Consider the following 20,263-nt stretch of genomic DNA (forward strand, 5'->3'; position numbering starts at 1 on the left):
ACAGCCGAATCTGTGACAGCTACTAGGATTTACAGTGAACACTCGCTCCTAAGACAGGATAAGTAAATCATAAAAGTCGTGAAATGGACACACAAGTGGGATTAAGTATCACTGCATTTAATACAATACAGTATATTCATTATCCCAGGACAAGCAGGCAGCATATTCTTGACTGATGGGTGACGGCATCAACGGAGCCCCGGTACGGACAATTTTAGAGTGATTGCACTCTAAGAACTTGGAAAGTTCTAGCAGGCCGCACCGCGCACGCGCGAGTGCCTTCCCGCCCGACGGAGGCGCGCGGTCCCCAGTTTCTTAGTTTCCGCGGAGCTAAGAAGACGCACTGTTGAAAACTTTTGTTCCTTATCGCCTTCCCGCTCGCGTAAACTTGTTCGGAAATATTATTTCCTTCTTTTGCTTTCTTTTCTTTGTTTAAAAAAAAACAAAACCTAATTTTGTTTTCTTTTTCATTTTTTCGGTTTTGCCCCGGCGGGGCCTGTTGCCACCATCAAGGCCTCGGCCTTCGATTTGGCAGAAGCCGTTTTTACCTTCATGCCCCCTCAACCTGGGTTTAAGAAGTGCCAGCGGTGCGCTCGACCAACTTCACTCACAAACCCGCACAACTGGTGTCTGCAGTGTCTTGGTCCTGACCACCGAGCGTCCACCTGCACCCGCTGTGCGACTTTAAAAAAGAGAACTCTAAAAAACCGCCAGATCCAACAGCGGTTGTTATTTGGCGCCGAGATGTCTGATTCTGCAGCACCGACATCGGCCCCATCTCAGTCGGCACCTACTTCGTCGACACCGCGTGATACCGCGCCGGCGTCGCATCCCGCAGGTAAGCCAGCTAAGAAGCCTTCCCCGTTGGAGCGTCCTCCGGTCTCAGTAGCAGCGAGTCCAGTCCTGCCGACCTCGAGGCGCCCACGGAAGCGCTCCGCCCCTATTGAGGTGAGCCCCTCGACATCGGGTTCCTCAACCTCGGGGCGTAGAGCGGCACCGCAGGTACCGCAGAAGAAAAAGGCGGTACCGGTGCCTTCGCTGGACGAGCGGATTGCTGCTGTCCTGCAAGTGCAACTTAAGGAGCAGTTGCAACAACTCCTTCCCGCACTTTTGACACCGAGCCTTCCAGTCCCGGTCCGGTCTGAGCCACCGATACCGACAGTGGAGCGCCCTCTTTTATCGGCATCCACTTTGTCGGTACCGGTCCACACTGCTTCATCGACTTCGATGCCAATCTTAGCACCGGAACCGAGAGCTCAACACCAGGCAGTGCAGACTTCGGTGCCGACGCAGCATGTAACATCTCCCGGTACCGTGTCTATGAGGTCGGGTAAGTCGGCGCGCAAATCCTGACACCTGGAACCCTCGGGGTGACTCCGAAGAGCCCTTTCTGTCTGAGGGTGAGTGTTCCTCTGATGAAGAGGATCAACTTGTTGCAGATCCCTCTTCTAAACAGGATTCCACATTCTTTACCTCTTTCTTAAAAGAGATGTGTGAATCTCTTTCTATTCCCTTGGAGGCTGAGTCTAAGAAATCCAAGGCATTCCTTGATGCTCTGGACTTTGACCAGCCTCCAAGGGAATTTCTCAAACTTCCTCTCCATGACATCTTACGGGAAACCTTTTATAAAAATCTGGAGACTCCCCTGACTGTACCAGGAGCTCCTCGTAAATTGGACTCCTTGTACAAAGTTATCCCCATTCCTGGTTTTGACAAACCTCAGCTCCCGCATGAGTCTCTTTTGGTAGAATCCACTCTTAAGAAATCAGCGGGAGCTAGTGTGTATGCCTCAGTCCCTCCTGGCAGAGAAGGAAAGGCCATGGACAAATTTGGCAAACGTTTATATCAAAATGCCATGTTAGCCAATAGGTCAGGGAATTATGCTTTTCATTTTTCCTTTTATTTAAAGCACCTCATACAAAACATGGCTGCTTTTGAAAAGTACCTCCCTGACCACAAAAAATCTGCTTTTCATGCCTGTTCTTCCTCTCTTCTCCAGTTACGACAATTCCTAGTTAGGTCAATTTATGACACTTTTGAATTGACGTCTAGAGCCACGGCTATGTCTGTTGCCATGCGTCGGTTGGCATGGCTCAGAGTCTCGGAGCTCGATGTAAATCATCAGGACCGCCTAGCAAATGCTCCCTGTTTAGGTGATGAGCTCTTTGGAGAGTCCATGGATTCCACTACACAAAAACTGTCTACCCATGAGACTCGGTGGGATACTCTCCTGAAGACTAAGAAAAAGACTCCACCTGCTCGGCCTTTTCGCCAACAATCCGCCTACCAGCGCCGCTATGCTGCTCGTCCCTTTCCACCGGCTACTCAACAGCCTAGACGTCAGCGCCAACAACAGCGACAACCTCCTAGACCAGCCCAGCAGCAACAGGTGAAGCCTCCTCCACCACAAAAGTCTACCCAACCCTTTTGACGTGGTTCTCCAAAGCATAGCCAGTATTCCACCATCTACCCATCTCCCTCGACCCATAGGAGGACGTCTTTCTTGTTACATCAGCCGTTGGGAGAACATCACATCGGATCAGTGGGTCCTCAACATCATCCGCCACGGCTACTCTCTCAACTTTCAGACACTTCCTGCACAAAGTCTGCCAAGAGAGTCTGCTTTGAACACCTCTCAATCTTCTCTCCTTCTTCAGGAGGTTCAATCCCTCCTCCTGAACGCCATAGAGGAAGTTCCTCTAGATCAGAAGGGGCAGGGATTCTACTCCTGTTATTTTCTGGTCCCCAAAAAAACAGGGGATCTCAGACCCATCCTAGATCTTCGCGATCTCAACAAATGCTTGGTCAAGGAGAAATTCAAGATGCTTTCTCTGGCAACTCTTTATCCTCTTCTCCATCAAGGCGACTGGCTATGCTCCCTCGATCTCAAAGAGGCATACACTCATGTACCCGTCAATCTGGCCTCCAGACAGTACCTCCGCTTCATGATCAATCATTGTCATTACCAATACAAGGTGCTGCCCTTCGGTCTTGCCTCCTCTCCGAGAGTGTTCACCAAATGTCTGATTATGGTGGCTGCCTTTCTACGCTCTCACCACCTTCAGGTCTTTCCTTACTTGGACGATTGGTTAATCAAGGCCAATTCATCTCAGACAGTGCTCCTGGCCACCAACCAAACCATCCTGTTTCTACAACTTCTGGGGTTCGAGATCAATCTTCCCAAATCTCATCTCATCCCCACTCAGAGACTTCAATTCATTGGAGCGGTGCTGGACACAGTCCTCATGAGAGCGTTCCTGCTGTCCAACCGTCTTCAAACTCTTCAATCTCTATGTCAGCAGGTACTCCCACAAAGTTCCATCTTTGCCAAGCAAATGATGATACTCTTGGGTCACATGGCCTCCACAGTTCATGTCACACCCTTCGCACGTCTTCACCTGCGCACTCCTCAGTGGACCCTAGCTACCCAGTGGTCCCAAGCAACGGATCCTTGCTCACGACACATATCTGTGACATCATCTCTTCGTCAGTCTCTACAATGGTGGTTGATATCCTCGAATCTCTCCAGAGGTCTTCTGTTCCATCTACCTCCTCATCAACTTGTCATCACCACCGACGCCTCCCCTTATGCCTGGGGAGCTCATTTGAACGAGTTCCAAACTCAAGGACTTTGGACAGCCCAGGAAATGAAGCATCACATCAATTTCCTGGAACTCAGAGCGATGTTTTATGCCCTCAAGGCCTTCCAACATCTTCTCTTTCCTCAAGTCCTCCTGCTGTGCACAGACAATCAAGTTGCGATGTACTACATCAACAAGCAGGGTGGGACAGGCTCTCGCCTCTTGTGCCAGGAAGCCCAGAAAATTTGGACTTGGGCCACAGATCACCAACTATTCCTGAAAGCTATCTACATTCAGGGAGAACAGAATTCCTTAGCGGACAAGCTCAGCAGAATTCTCCAGCCTCACGAGTGGACACTCGATCCTTTAACTCTACAGTCCATCTTCGCTCAGTGGGGCACTCCTCAGATAGACCTCTGCAGCTCCTCACAATCACCAGCTGCCCCTATTCTGCTCCAGACTCTACTCTCCTCACCGTCTGGCAGCGGATGCATTTCTCCTCGATTGGTCCAATCTGTTCCTGTACGCTTTCCCTCCTCTGCCTCTCATGTTAAGAACCTTGTTCAAGCTCAAGAGGGAACGAGCCACCATGATTCTGATTGCTCCACGGTGGCCCAGGCAACATTGGTTCTCCCTTCTACTTCAACTCAGTTCCAGGGAGCCTTTTCTTCTTCCACTGTTTCCTTCTCTGCTTACACAACATCAGGAGACCCTTCTGCATCCCAACCTTCAGTCTCTGCACCTGACAGCTTGGTTTCTCTCGGGCTGACTTCTCATGATACTCTTTTGTCTCAGCCCGTTCGTTCCATTCTGGATGCCTCCAGGAAACCAGCCACTCTGCAATGTTACCATCAGAAGTGGACACAGTTTTCTTCCTGGTGTCTTCTTCATCATCATGATCCCACTTCCCTTGCAGTGGAGACCTTGTTGGATTATCTTCTTTCTTTGTCTGACTCTGGCCTCAAGTCTACTTCCATCAGAGTCCACCTCAGCGCTATTGCTGCTTTTCATGAGCCAGTTCATGGAAAACTTCTCTCTGCTCATCCCTTGGTGTCCAGATTCATGCGGGGTCTTTTCAATGTGAAACCGCCTCTCAAAGCCCCTCCTGTAATCTGGGATCTCAATGTGGTTCTTTCCGCCTTAATGAAGCCTCCATTTGAACCTTTGGCTACCACTCCTTTCAAGTTTCTCACTTGGAAGGTACTTTTCCTTATTGCTCTTACCTCTGCCAGGAGGGTCAGTGAGCTCCATGCACTAGTTGCTGATCCACCTTTTACAGTCTTTCATCATGACAAGGTGGTTCTGCGTACACATCCAAAGTTTCTCCCTAAGGTTGTCTCTGAATTCCATCTCAACCAATCTATTGTTCTGCCTGTCTTCTTTCCGAAACCTCACTCTCATTCTGGAGAACAGGCTCTGCATACTTTGGACTGTAAGCGGGCTTTGGCTTACTATTTAGACCGTACTAAGCCCCACAGATCGTCACCCCAACTCTTTCTGTCCTTTGATCCGAATAAATTGGGACGTCCTGTTTCTAAACGTACGCTGTCAAATTGCTATTGAGGATATTGACCATTTAACCCTACTCTTTTCCATCTTTTAACCAGTTCTCAATCCAACTAGGACACACTCCAATCCCATGATTTTCTAATTTCCTCAGTTGTTCATGAGGTACTTTTCAGTGCCTTCTGAAAATCCAACTGCTCACCTTTTTTAACTACATTTATTCGCCCCTTCAAAGAAATGAAGCAATTTCCCCCTCCCCTCTCTATCTCCCAAAACAGGTTTCTTACATCCTCCCATCAGTCCAACCACTTCACACTTTTTCTGTCACCTTCCCATGAAGGGCTAGCTTCGTCCTCGGTTTCACTAATTGCCAAGCAACTTTCTGAAGTTGCTATGAGAGAGAAGTCTGCCGTAAAAGTAAGACGTTTCTTGCAAGCTGCATACTTTTGCTGTATCCATTTACAATCCCCTGAGCTACCTCCTAAATGCAGACATCTGATGCATACATATGCACCCCTCCAACAAGTGCTGTGGGGCCCCTTAATCTGCGGCTGGGATGGAAGCATTACTGGTGCATGGTGTGCACGAGATGTTTGCATTTCTCAGGTTTAAAGGGGTTTTCAATGATAAGGCAGTTGACATAAGCATGCTGGATAGTTCATGTAATGAGGAGGATTAATAGTTCATATGATGAGGGGTCAAATAAGACATGTTTATCCTTATATAAATTGATAGCTGAAAAAGCATTGCTTTACAGTGCAAAAGATATCTGCTTTTTAGCCAGGGTTATTTCAATGAGGATCTTTTAAAGAGGTTTATTTGAATGAACTAGTGTCCTCTGTCTGTTTTATAAGTCATCTTGTTCTCTTCACTTTTGCATGCAGGACTATAGTTGGGAAGATCATGGCTTTTCACTAGTGAATCGTCTTTATCCAGATGTTGGACAGCTGCTGGACGAAAAGTTTCATATTGCTTATAACTTAACTTACAACACAATGGCGATGCATACAGACGTGGACACATCAATGCTTCGACGCGCTATTTGGAACTATATCCACTGCATGTTTGGAATAAGGTCAGTCCTTGCAGTAGGTGACATGTCGGGATTTGTACAGACACTACGAAACTCTTGTTCTTGGTGGAAAGAAAGTGTGGGAGAGGTCTTTGGTCATGCTCCAGTAAGTGAGGCTGGGCTGCAAAAACTTCAGCCACATAAGGGTTCTCCAGCAGCATTTGCTTCCCAGACAGGTGGAGGGGCATTTTCAATAGAACGTCTAAGTCTGAGTTTGGACGTTTTGGGAAAGAAATCCAGAAATCCAATAGAGATGATGTCCATTCTCAAAATAGCAAGACATCTATCTTTTCTTTATTTTTAAATGGCCTATAGATGTTTTGGTCCTTAGTACGATTTATTTTTTTTGGCCTTTCTCGAATATAAATACATCCACATGAAGAAGGCACAAAAAGCACAGTTACTTACCGTAACAGGTGTTATCCAGGGACAGCAGGCAGATATTCTCACATGTGGGTGACGTCATCTACGGAGCCCCAGCGCGGACAGCTTTTCAAGCAAACTTGATTGAAGTTTCAAGTTTGCTACACTGCACCACGCATGTGCATGCCTTCTTGCCCACTAGAGGGCGCATCCCACCTCGTGGTCCTCAGTTCCATAACTAGCAAAGAAGCCATCCTCGGGGAGGCGGGCGGGTTGTGAGAATATCTGCCTGCTGTCCCTGGATAACACCTGTTACGGTAAGTAACTGTGCTTTATCCCAGGACAAGCAGGCAGCATATTCTCACATGTGGGTGACCTCCAAGCCAACCAAAAAAGGGCAGGTGGGAGGATGGCAATTTAGGAAAACAGATTACGTAACACCGACTGGCCAAACCGGCCGTCGTTTCTGGACAAAGTGGCCAGACAATAGTGGGAGGTGAACGTATGAACCGAAGACCAAGTGGCAGCTTTACATATGTCCTCCATAGGAGTAGATCGGAGGAAAGCAACCGAAGCTGCCATCGCCCGGACCTTATGCCCCGTGACTCGACCATGGAGCGTGAGACCAGCCTGAGCGTAGCAAAAAGAAATACAAGCAGTCAACCAGTTGGACAAGGTGCGCTTGGAAACATGGTGTCCTAAACGATTAGGATCAAAGGACAAAAACAATTGAGGAACCTTCCGATGAGACTTGGTACGTTGGAGATAAAACGCCAACGCCCTCTTACAGTCAAGCGTGTGGAGCGCCGTCTCGCCAGGATGGGAGTGGGGCTTAGGAAAGAACACAGGAAGGACAATGGACTGATTGAGGTGGAAATCAGACACAACTTTAGGTAAAAATTTAGGATGGGTGCGGAGAACCACCTTGTCATGATGGAACACAGTGAAAGGCGGGTCCGCAACCAAAGCTTGCAATTCACTAATCCGTCGAGCAGATGTGAGGGCAATCAGAAATACCACCTTCCAAGTAAGGAATTTCAGGAGAGACTTGTCGATAGGCTCAAAGGGAGGTTTCATCAGTTGAGCTAAGACAACATTCAAATCCCAAACGACAGGAGGGGGCTTCAGAGGGGGACAAACATTGAGTAGACCCTTCATGAAACGCGTCACCAGAGGATGAAGCGAAAGAGAACGTCCATCCACATGCCGATGGAAAGCCGAAATGGCACTGAGATGGACCCGGACAGATGTCGTCTTCAGGCCGGAAGTAGACAAATGTAACAAATAGTCCAGAACCGAAGACACCGGGACCGAATCCGGATCCAAATGACGCGAGGAACACCAGGAAGAAAACCTGGTCCACTTCTGGGAATAACAAAGCCTGGTCGAGACCTTGCGTGAGGCTTCCAAAACTTCCCGCACCGACTGAGAAACCGGAACTGAAGTCACGGGGAAAGGAACCAAGCGGTCAGGTGTAACGACTGAAGATTGGGATGCAACAGCGAACCCCGACTCTGAGATAGCAGAGAGGGAAACACAGGCAGAAGCAGAGGCTCCCTGACACTTAGTTGAAGAAGCAGGGAGAACCAGTGTTGACGAGGCCACCGAGGCGCAATGAGAATCATAGTGGCTCTGGATGATTTGAGACGAACCAACGTCCTCAAGATCAGTGGAAAAGGAGGAAATGCATAAAGGAACCTCCCTCCCCAGTCGAGAAGAAAGGCGTCCGCTTCCAGACGGTCCGGGGAGTACATCAGAGAACAATACAGGGGTAGTTTGCGAGTCTCCGGGGAGGCAAACAAATCCACTTGTGGAGTCCCCCAGCGGTCGAAGACCTCGCGCAGGACTCTGGAGTTGAGGGACCACTCGTGCGGCTGGAGAAGCCGACTGAGTTTGTCTGCCAAGCAGTTCTGTTCCCCTTGGATATAGACCGCCTGTAGGAAGATGTTCTGGGAGATCGCCCATTCCCAAAGGCGCAGAGCTTCCCGGCAAAGGGACCAAGAGCCTGTCCCACCTTGCTTGTTCACATAATACATGGCCACCTGGTTGTCCGTTCGAACGAGGACTACCTGATCGCGGAGCAGGTGGCAGAAAGCTCGAGCCGCCAGAAAGATGGCGCGAAGCTCCAACACATTGATGTGACAGCGTCGGTCCTCCACCGACCAGAGACCCTGGGTCCGCAGACCGTCGAGATGGGCCCCCACGCGTACTCCGAGGAGTCCGTGGTCAGAACCTTGCGATGCGGAGGAACGAGAAAGAGCAAACCCCCGGAAAGATTCGAAGAGACGGTCCACCAATGGAGCGAGCGTCTCAAAGAAGGAGTCACCATTATGCGAGAAGAGACATGATCGCACTCCTGGCGCCACTGAGAGGCCAGAGTCCACTGAGGAATTCTCATGTGCAGCCTGGCGAACGGCGTGTCGTGGACCGTAGAAGCCTTGTGGCCCAGAAGCATCATCATGCGCTGAGCCGACACCATCGGCAGCTGAAGGATCAGGCGACCCAACCGAACCAAAGCCTCCAACCGCGGGGGAGGGAGGAATGAACGGAGGCGAACAGTGTCCAGCACTGCGCCTATAAACTGAAGCGATTGGGTCGGGCATAATTGAGACTTGGGAAAGTTCACTTCGAACCCCAGTCGTTGAAGGAAGGTGATAGACTGTAGGGTCGCTGAGATAACCCCTTCCCTGGTCGGGGCCTTGATCAGCCAATCGTCCAGGTAAGGGAAAACCTGAAACCCCCGAGACCTTAGTGCTGCAGCAACTACCACCATACACTTCGTGAAGACTCGAGGGGACGAGGCCAGGCCAAAGGGGAGGACTCTGTACTGCAGGTGCAGCTCGCCCACCTGGAACCGTAAGAATTTGCGGAAAGCGGGATGCACCGGAACATGGGTGTACGCTTCCTTCAGGTCCAGGGAGCACATCCAGTACCCTTCCTCCAAGAGAGGATATAGTACCGGAAGTGACAACATCCGGAACTTCTCCCGGACCAGGAACTTGTTGAGCTTCCTGAGGTCTAGAATGGGGCGTAAGTCCCTGGTCTTCTTTGGGACCAAAAAGTAGCGGGAGTAAAACCCCCGCCCCCGCTGGTCGGAGGGTACAGGTTCCACCGCCCGAAGCCTCAACAAGGCCCTGGCCTCGGCCATGAGGACGAGGAGCTGGGTCCGGTTGTATGGGCAAGCCCCCGGTGAATGTTCCGGCGGCGCAGAGCAAAAGTTGAGAGAATAGCCCTCGGAGTCGGTCCGGAGCACCCAAGCGTCGGATGTTATCTCGGTCCAGGCCGCGTAAAAGGACCGGGGTTGACCCCCTATGGGAAGGGGTCCGGCGCGATGGCGGAGGGGGGCCGGCCCCATCCGCCTATCCCGTCAAAAGGACGGCGCCGGCTTGGCAGGACCCTGCGCTGGAGATTTGGTTTGTCCCCCTCTGCCCTGTCGAGGGGGGCGCCGAGGCGGTGGCCTTGAAAAAGCCGGGGTCGACTTCTGAGGGTACCTCCTCGGGGGAGGCCGGAAGGGTTTCTGCGGCGTGGCTCGAGGTTTTAGACGGACCAAGGAGGCTAACGAGTGCTCCTGTTCCGAGAGCCGTTTGGTCACCGCCTCCAGGGATTCATCGAATAATTCGGACCCCACGCAAGGCAAGTCCGCAAGGCGTTCCTGCAGGTTTGGGTCCATATCGAGGGTGCATAGCCACGCCAACCGGCGCATAGCAACCGCAAAGGCCGACACCCTCGATACCAGCTCAAACGTATCGTAAACCGCATGGAAAAGGTACAATCGCAATTGAGACAGGTTGGACACAAACCTGTCGAACCCTTCCTTGCGGGAGTCCGGCAAAGCCTCACGATATTGGGGCAGATCCTTTACCATGCCACGTAGATATGAGGAAAAGGTAAAGGCATAATTTAACGCCCTAGTTGCCATGAAGGAATTGGCATAGAGGCGACGACCAAACTTGTCAAGGGTCCGACCTTCCCTGCCGGGCGGAACCGCCGCAGAAACCCGGGAGGGTTGAGTCTTTTTGAGCGCAGACTCGACCAGTAGAGACTGGTGGGAGAGTTGAGCCTTCTCAAACCCCTTGGGTGGTATCGTCCTGTACTTGGACTCCATCTTAGACGGCACCGCTGCGACTGTAAGAGGTGAAATCAGGTTCTTAAGCAAGGTCTGATGAAGGACCTTGTTCAGGGGCAGCCGAGGGGATTCCCTTGGGGGAGCAGGAAGGTCCTGCTCCTCGAGGAACTCCTTAGTGTATTGCGACCCAGCCATAAGGTCCAGGCCCAAGGCACGCGCCATGTCCTGCACAAAACTAGAGAAGGAGGACTGCCTGGCTGGCGGGGAGGGAGTTCTCGACCTCTCCGCTGAACAAAAGGGGGAAGGCTCGTGAGAATAACGGGGCTCCCTACCGGACCCCGAGCCCCATGAGGCCAGATCTAATGGTCTCGAGGGGGTCGGGGAACGTCTCCGCCTCGAAGAACCCCTGGGAGACGTCCCAGGCGTCCGAGAAACCGAGGTACGCCCCCTTTTCCTCGGCGAGGAGTCACGAGAACCCCCTCTCGCAGGGGAACGGAGAAGCCTCGGGTTGTCGAGACGAAGCTCCGAAACCCGCAAGGCCTCGCCCCCGAGCGGCGAGGAGCGGCCACGTCGCCGAGGAGAGCCTCGCGAACGCTTCGGCTTCCTCGGGTGACGCCTCGCCCGAGGCCGGCCCGAGGGCGAGGAACCCCGGGAGGACCTCGAGGAGGAGGAGGAGGAAATCCGTCTCACTCTGCGCACCTTGTCCCGGGGCCGAACGCTGCTCTCAGGCGGGGCCCCCGAGGTCGAGGGCAAGGTCGAGGCCGAGGTCGGTGGTGCCCCGGTAGCCGAGACCGAGGGAGTCGAGACCGAGGTCGCCGAGGTCAGTGCCCCCGAGGCCAAAGCAGTCGAGGTCGCAGCCCGCTGCAGTTGTTCGAGGGCGCCAGAGAGCTCCGAGGAAATCCATGCTCGGAGCAGGTCCTGGAACGCTGGGATCCCAACCATGGTAGGCAGGTCCGAGGCCGGGGGATGCTCCCTGGAGGGCGACCTCGGTCTCGAGTATTCCCTCGGGGCATTAGTGGCCGGAGTCCTGGGCGGGGCCGAGGACGACCCACCCGCCGCAGAGGAACTCGAGGATGGCTTCTTCGACGACCCTGGAGTCGGGGATGGAAAAGAGGACTTACCCGAGGCAGGTTTGGTCGCAGGCGTCGGCTTCGAAGTCGAGGTCGAGGCACGCGGCGACGCCGAAGGCGCCGAGGTCAAGGCCAGAGCCGAGGCCGACGTCGAGGCCTTCCCGGGCGTGGAGTCAACAGTAAAAAGCTCCGCCATCCTGGCGCGGCGTCGACGGAGCGCTCTGGCCTGAAGAGTGGAACACCGATCGCAGGAATTAGTCGGATGCTCGGGTCCAAGGCAGAGCAAGCACCACCGGTGGGGGTCAGTGATGGATAGTAACCGCTCACACCGGGTGCATTTCTTAAAGCCCGTCGAGGGACGGGACATGAAAAAGAAAGGGGCCGGGAATGAACAAAGTCCCGCGGCCGCGGCTCCCGGGAGCCCCCGGAGCCGAACGGAGGAAACAAACCTTTTTTTTTTTTTTTTTTCGACGAAAAACGACGGACTGTGTAGAAAAAAACAAGAAATAAAGCACAGCGACCGAGCTAAACAACCCAGACGCGATGTCAGAAGGCAGTAAAATAGGAGCTCAATTTCCACAGGGCTTCTGGCTCCGCAGAAAAAACTGAACTGAGGACCACGAGGTGGGATGCGCCCTCTAGTGGGCAAGAAGGCATGCACATGCGTGGTGCAGTGTAGCAAACTTGAAACTTCAATCAAGTTTGCTTGAAAAGCTGTCCGCGCTGGGGCTCCGTAGATGACGTCACCCACATGTGAGAATATGCTGCCTGTTTGTCCTGGGATAAGTAAGTTTTTTTCTAGGCAGACCACATTTTTAGCAAACTGTTCAGCCAGCTGAGCTTAGAGGGGCTCGTCTAAGTAGTACTGTAGTGAGTGTCACATTAAAAGTTCCAGGTACAGATGTCGCTATATCTTGCTTAGATGGTGAGCCCTCCAAAACACACCCATAACTTACAGTATCCACCTGTACATCACAACAATAGCCCTTATGCCTGCAGGTGTCATCTTAATGTATGTACAGTAGGTTTTAGAGGGCTCGCCATACAATAGAAGCAAAATATGGTGACAGCTGTACCTGGGACTTTTAATGTGAAATTCACTGCAGGAATCTCTTTGTTAACCTCTGAAGCTGTTTGGGCTGAGAACTTTTCAGCATCCCCTCCTAATACAGGCTAGAATGGACTGAGTTTGGGTTTTTTTTAACATCTTTGGTTGGTGGAAGGGGGTCAGTGACCATTGGGGGAGTAAGGAAAGGGTTCATGCCTTAATCCCTCCAGTGGTCATTTGGTCAGATTGGGCACCTTTTTAGCATTTAGACACTTTTTAAAACAGGTCTAGTTCCAAACATCTAAAAAAAAACCCCACAGGATCTTTGTTAAAGGTTTGATTATTCCCACTAAGCGTCCAAGTCCTAAGCCCACCTAAAACACACCCCTTAAGATTTGGAGACAAAACAACCAGAAAGATGTCTAGAAAGTCTGTTTTAAGAATGCCCACTTGGACATCTTACTAGTCAAATGTCCATCTTATCTTTTGATTATGAGCCTCCAAAAATCTGCCTAAGTCAGCACTTGGATGTTCTAATAGCAGAGACATCCAAATGCCGATAATTAAAACCAACTTTCTGGATGTTCAACAGTACTTCTAAGATGCTCAAAGTGAGGTGTGTTATGGGCGGGCATCGGGTGGGCTTCAATCTGGACATCCTGAAGCAATAATCAAAGCTTTCACAGGATGTCCTAAGCGGAACTTACATGCTAGGACTTGGATGAATGTAAAACAGGTCCAGATGACCACTGATGACCTCCCCCAGAGGTCACGACCCCCTCCTACCACTCCCCAGGTTTCCCATCAGCTGATTGCAGAGGAATCCAAATTAGCTAAGCTGGTTTTGGGTGTACAAGTGATTTGCCCAGGGTCACAAGGAGCAGCACCAGGATTTGATCTCGCCACCTCAGGGTACAGAGGCAGCAGCTCAACCAGTGAGCCACAATCCTTCCTCAGCAGAAGACTTCCAACCTAATAAATTTAACTTCTGCTCTGACACTTCAGTCAGACTGCAAGGAGAAAATGGAAAAATGTAACAAGATGTACAGTATAATGACGACATTGGAAAAATAAGCAAGTGGAGTCTGTCCTTTGCACTGTTAGAAGAGTGAGCAGTACCTTCTCTCTCTACAGGTATGACGATTACGACTATGGTGAAATCAATCAGCTGTTGGACCGTAGCTTTAAAATTTACATCAAAACTGTGGTGTGCTCTCCCGAGAAGACCACAAGAAGAATGTATGATGGCTTCTGGAGGCAGTTCAAGCACTCTGAGAAGGTAGGTGGCGTGTTGAGTGCGGGATCCACAATATTAGAAATTTAACCAAAATGAACACTGACTGATTACCAAGTCGTCTTGGTAAATGAACTCCAGAGCTAGTGGGGGTGGGGGATAAATGCTTCCTGTCTTTAGCTGGTATTGGCTTCTCTTAAGTGAGCTCTTACCAAATTCCCAAGTTCATAGTCTGTTAAGACATGGGGGAGGCCTCTGCTTGCCCTGGATCGGTAGCATAGAATGTTGCTACTCTTTGAGTTTTGGCCATCGTAAGAATGGGCTACTGGGCTTGATGGACCATTGGGCTGACCCAGTAAGGTTATTCTTATGTTCTTATGTCCTCTTGCTACTTGCTAAATGAACTCCAGGGCTATTGGGGGTGGGGGATAAATTCTTCCTGACTTTATCTGGTCTTGGCTTCTCTTAAGTCTGGCTGTCGGAGTTAGGCTTGCTGCTGGTGAGGCATTATAGCAAAGAACATTTCTCTCGGCCTTAGGAGGATGTCTGTTATAAGCTAGGAATGGCCTTTGCTGTGCTTATTTGACTTCCAGTTTTTAGGTCCACCTTTTTAAGATGCTTTGAGAAATGCATTAAGCAGTCTTGTGGGCCTGTCCCCCCTCCCCCCATTTTAATGAGTCTTGTGTCTCGAGCCTGAGCATGCTTGTAATGTCTCTTTAATTTTAAACCTCAGTAGGATGAGGTAGCGATGAGTCTAAACAAGAGCTACATTTGGGCCTGGTTATAGTCTGAGGCCAAGGTGGGGTCTGGCATGCGATACACACCATCTGTAGTCTTTCCAATTCATTTCACTTCAATCCAGGACATACACATCTCCGGTATCTGCTGGTTAGGTGGTATATAAAAATAAATTATTATTATTATTATTATTAAACCGCAGATTCAGAGGGAGAAGTGTAGTTCCCAGATTTTGAATTTAGTAACTGCCTTTATGAAGAGATTCAACCAAAGGCAGCATTGCACCAAATGCTCTACATCTCACTTCAGGAGCAATGTTCACTTGTGTGACCTAGACAAATCATACACAATAAAATCTGCAACACCATCACAAATACAGATTCATAGCGGTTTACACAATAGGTACTTGGCATACAATATAATAACATCATGCATAATAAAATTCTAAGTAACTAATACAAGCATTAAAACTAATGAATAAGGAAAACACAATATAAACTAAAATAAATATAGATTAAAAGTACATTATAACTACATGATAATATGAAAATCAATAATGTATATTATGTTGTTTAAATAAGTGGATTTTAAGATCTTTTCGAAATTGATAGTAAGTAAATGGAGAACAAGAAGATTCAAACATGAATTCATTAATCCTGCTTGGAATGCTAAGGTCCTATCCAAAAATTTTTTGTAATGACATGCATTTGGTTTTTTTTTTTTAATTCTTTATTCATTTTCAATCTTACATCAAGTGTACAAATAACAAAGCATGCATTTGCGGAAGGAAAATAAAACCAGATCTACGAATATTTTTCAGCATCTACAAATATGATTTCAGCATCCGTGGATTCGGTTATTCACAATTTTTTTTATTTTTAAATTAAAGTTGCATTCCAAACGTTCCCTGCCTCCCTCCCGCTTTACCCCAGAATCCCTTAAGCCTCACCTGGTGGTCCAGCGGGTTTTCGGGGCAGGAGCGATCTTCCTACGCTCCTGCCCCGTGCAGATCACTCATAGGAAATGGCTGCGGGAGCTCGTGTAGTCTCTTGAGGAAGATCACTCCTGCCCCGAAAACCCGCTAGACCACCAGGTAAGGGGGAAGGTCTTGAATACAGCTTTAATTCCGGGGGAAAGTGGGGGGGGGGGGGGGTCAGAACTGGCCCGAATATTATTCGTGTTTTTTTTAATATTCGCGGGCCGACTCTGCCCCTAACCCCCACGAATATTGAGGGAGATGTGTAGTCTAATGAGCTCTGTATATGCAGAGCTGACTCTTTCAACTTAGCTCCCCTCTAATCCAATGAATTAGCACAAACCCTTGTGGCTATTCTTACACAGATCGTATTAAGACATACATACTTGGAACTTGTGAAGTGGATTGTAAGGTGTATATAGTAACTGTTTTTCCTGCTAAAATGGGCTTAATCTAGAACAGTAGTTCTCAAACTGGTCTGGCTCATGATGAGTACATTGGATGCGTGTGAGCAGCACATTTTCTCCTGAATCCTTATTGGCACAGCCAAAAGCACTGATCGGCAAATGCTGAATTTTATCAGACTAGTATCTGAGCATCCTTTTAGAAAGCGATGCAGATCCAGTACTCAAAATTGTATGGGGTTCTTTAGTCTTTCTCCATCACATATATCCACACGAGAATGCCACCTTCTACTCTGCTCTGCAAAAGTAACAAATGTAATTGCAGTATTTGAAGTTTGTTCTATTCTTCTCTCCCTTGACACTGTAATCATGTGATCTGTTGCTGCTGGCTTGGGTCCCAGCTCTGTTCTTGCTTGTGACTAACCTCTTCTGCAGACTCTCTTCTTTGCTTCTCTGCCTGTGCCTCTTTTCCCTTCCTTCTCTCTCTCTCCCCCTACCAAGTTGCTTGTCCATCAATCTCCTACTTTTGACTCCTTTCTTCTCCACCCTCTTCATAGCTGTTATCTCCAGACGTTTCCCTGTCCTCTCTACATCTCTCTTCTATAATTTCATGCACTCCTTTTTCATACACTCATTTCCCTTCTCAGAGGCTGTTTCCCTCTTGCCTTTAGGCTCTCACATACCTGCTCCTGTATGATTTCTGTCAAGCCTCTGCCACTGCCACTGGCTTTCACAGACATGCTTTATCACTGTCTGTGCACCCCCACTGTCTCCAGCTTTCCGTCACACAGAAGGCTAGAGTTAGGTGTGGGGGTGGCAAAATAGTGTCTTCCTCTGCTTGGCTGTGATATGGGGTCACATTGCTAGCTCAGGATGCTCCTGTGTGCTCACTTGTTAGCCCCTATACTCATCTATCCTCTTTCCATCCTCTCATTTTGTAATCCCTCCTCAACTCCTGTGCTTCTCCACTGCACAATCATTACAGCCACAATCCCTTCTCCAGTGTAGCGGACTTGCTTCTTGTACCTCGGGGGAAAAAATGTAGCTATTCCCCACGCCTCCCATTTGTACCCTTTTGGGCATTTATATTCTCTCACCAGGAATCACTGTTGAGGCTCTGGTGTGTGTCTTCTCCAGCCCTTCCTCTATGCCTCTTCCCACTGGCCCCAGTTAGCAGTTTAGAGGAGGGAAGAGATGGGTTAGAGTGAACACAGCAGGGTAAAGAAGAGTCCCTGTAGAGAATGATACGGTGACGTGGGAAACCATTCCTGTGTCATTCTTTAAGGAGAGAGGGAAGAATCGGAGTATGAATGGGCCCAGCCACTGACCCTCAAGCCTTGCATTAAAGAATGCTGGTGTAGAAGGACTGAGGCTGAGACAGACACTAAAGAATGACAGTCTCTGGTATCCAGAACAGATATTGTGATGTCACAATATCTCATTCCACCAATAAGAGCCAAGCTTATCAGTGATATCACAATGGCTTCATTGTGGCTGATATAAGAATCAGAGTATGAATGGGCCCAGCCACTGACCCTCAGGCCTTTCACTGAAGAATGACACAGGATGGTTTCCCACAGGTATCCTTGGGGGCAGGGACAAATTCTGGTCCTACTCCTTCTCTCTGCATTTTTGAGTCCTACCAGGAAGCAGAGGGCTCAGGATAAAAGATACTAGTGTTACCTAGGCTGTTGCATCTCATATTTACTACTGTATAGCTATCCTGAACCCCAAAAAGGACAGGAGTGAGAATGTGTGTTTATTGAAATCTGTTAGGCAGCCTTTCTAGACAAGCATGTCGAGACTGTATACATTATAGGACAAAATGCCACAAGAAATACTTTCTGAATGTAACCAGATCCACTTTTGTTTTGTTTAATAGGTTCATGTTAATTTGCTTCTTATGGAAGCGCGGATGCAAGCAGCATTACTCTATGCTCTGAGAGCTATTACACACTATATGACTTGATGTCCTTGCCTAAAGGATAACTGAATGTTACATACACGCAGGCTGTGTGGCCACTTGCTAGGCCCCAAGACTGGCGGTAGCTAATTCTTAAGCTTATTGTGCCATAGTTCCCCTTAGTTTCAGCCATTTGCTGTTGGGACCTTACCACCAATCAGAGACATGTGAGGAGACGGCAGGTGGCCATGTGAAGACGTCATAGGAACTGCTGCAGGTGGTAAACCTGTAAATCATGGAATTTGCTTCTTAACAAAGAGCAGGAGTTGGGACTTGAACTGGAACATATTGATCATCTAGGAGAGCTGGTAAAACTGGAAGAAGACCAGTGTCTGGCTCATTTTAAGCGAGGAGATGTCGTCTAAGCCGATCCTTAAACTGCATCTGTATTGGTCCAGTTTTTATGACATCATACAGCTGCAGGTGAGGTGTGATGGTCAAATTGTGGGGAATTAACCTTTTGTTTATGCTGAAACCAGGTAAAAGTCTTCCTGGGGAAAACCCTCTTGCTTCTCCATAGAACTGTGTTGTGATCTTATTTCGCAGCTCCATGAGCGTGGCTGAGCACTGCTTGCATGTACCATCTTGTGTCCGTGCTGCATGCTCTTGACATGGAGAGGGGGAGTATTCCTCACATCGGTGCCATTCTAATGCATTATCCTGCCTTCTGTGGCATGCTGGAAAGCGGCTGGATGTAATCAATTAAGCAAGTTGATTAAAATGCGATCCACCTTTTTCCACAAACAGGTGATGATGAGACAGCTAGGAAAGTATTTTCATATACAGAGGTATAAAGCATTGAATTGCTTTTTGAATTTTTCAATGTGAATTGTCAGTATTATTGACATTTTTAAATAAAGGATGAAATATTGTATGCGTGTTCTGTTATTGCACATTCTAATAGCAAAGTAGGGTAAAACATCAACAGGTCTAGCGAGGTGGGAGTTAACAACTTGTTGGCCTTTTGTGTAAGGCAAATTCATGCACTGGCTAATTGAGGCTTGTCAACTACCTCAAAGCACATTATTGTTCATATTCCTGCCAGATTACATTGCATATCTTCATTTTTAGCCCTGAGGGTTAAAGTGCTTCATAGTACAGTGCTACAGCCATATCATTCTAGAAAATTCTGAAAGACACTGGCTACTTGGTGCCCAGTTGTTTGGTAATTATTCTTATATGCTGCCATATCCCTGAACCAGGTTCAAAGACATTATATATTTTAATTTTTGAGTAATAGAAAACCTCCCTTGAAAAGAGGAGACATGATCGAAACATTCAAGATGAAGGGAATAGACTTAGTAGATAAAGACAGGTTGTTCACCCTCTCCAAGGTAGGGAGAACGAGAGGGCACTCTCTAAAGTTAAAAGGGGATAGATTCCGTACAAACATAAGGAAGTTCTTCTTCACCCAGAATGGTAGAAAACTGGAACGCTCTTCCGGAGGCTGTTATAGGGGAAAACACCCTCCAGAGATTCAAGACAAAGTTAGACAAGTTCCTGCTGAACCAGAACGTACTCAGGTAAGGCTAGTCTCAGGGCACTGGTCTTTGACCTAGGGGCTGCGGCATGAGGGGGACTGCTGGGCACGATGGACCACTGCAGCGGCAATTCTTATGTTAAAGTAGAAACCTTCTGAATGGATAAGTCTTCAGTTCCTTACATAAAAGCAAAGACGAAATTGATTGCAGTTCTTTTGGCAACGAACACCAAGCTATAACCACTTGATAACAGAAGGGAGGTGGAAATAGATTTTTATTTTTTTAAACATTTACAACAAAAGAGAAATTAAATTAAATATTCAGAACAAATTCCTGCAAACATCTTATATACTCAGCATGATAGTTTTAAAGATAACACAGGTCTTAATTAGGAGCCAGTGAAGTGTAGCTTGATTGATCTCTTTAGCCCCAAAATCATCTTAACGGCCATATTCTGAATAGTCAGCAATCTTAAAATCAGCTTAGTGGAAAGGAAGTAAAAGAAAGACCATTATTATCTAACTTTGAAAGAACAAGAGCTTGGATTACTGTATAGAAAAACATTGTTCTTCGAACAATGAACAAAGTCTAAGACAGCGTAATTCTTTGATCATCATATCTACATGATCTTTCAAGGATAACGTAGTATCTAAATAGACTTCAAGAATCTTGACTACCTTCCTACCTGTAATCTGAAACCATCAGAGAAACATTTGTCTAAGCAAAGTAATTTTATGTTATCCCTGTTTAGTTTAAAACCA

The 20,263-nt window shown here is 48.4% G+C and overlaps 1 protein-coding gene across 2 annotated transcripts in view; it reads left to right on the top strand.

The window, feature by feature from the left end:
- SESN1 (sestrin 1) overlaps nucleotides 1–18,893 on the top strand; it is a 40,827-nt gene extending 21,934 nt beyond the window's left edge. For both annotated transcript variants that reach the window (XM_033936504.1, XM_033936503.1), the window contains 3 exons: nucleotides 5,972–6,162; nucleotides 13,841–13,985; nucleotides 17,941–18,893. In XM_033936504.1, the coding sequence (XP_033792395.1) occupies nucleotides 5,972–6,162; nucleotides 13,841–13,985; nucleotides 17,941–18,027 (423 nt within the window). In that variant the 3' untranslated portion in view covers nucleotides 18,028–18,893. The remainder of the gene's footprint in view (nucleotides 1–5,971; nucleotides 6,163–13,840; nucleotides 13,986–17,940) is intronic.
- The last annotated feature ends 1,370 nt before the right edge of the window (nucleotides 18,894–20,263 follow it).

This window comes from Geotrypetes seraphini, chromosome 3 (genome assembly GCF_902459505.1).
Source record: "Geotrypetes seraphini chromosome 3, aGeoSer1.1, whole genome shotgun sequence".
NCBI lineage: Eukaryota > Metazoa > Chordata > Amphibia > Gymnophiona > Dermophiidae > Geotrypetes > Geotrypetes seraphini.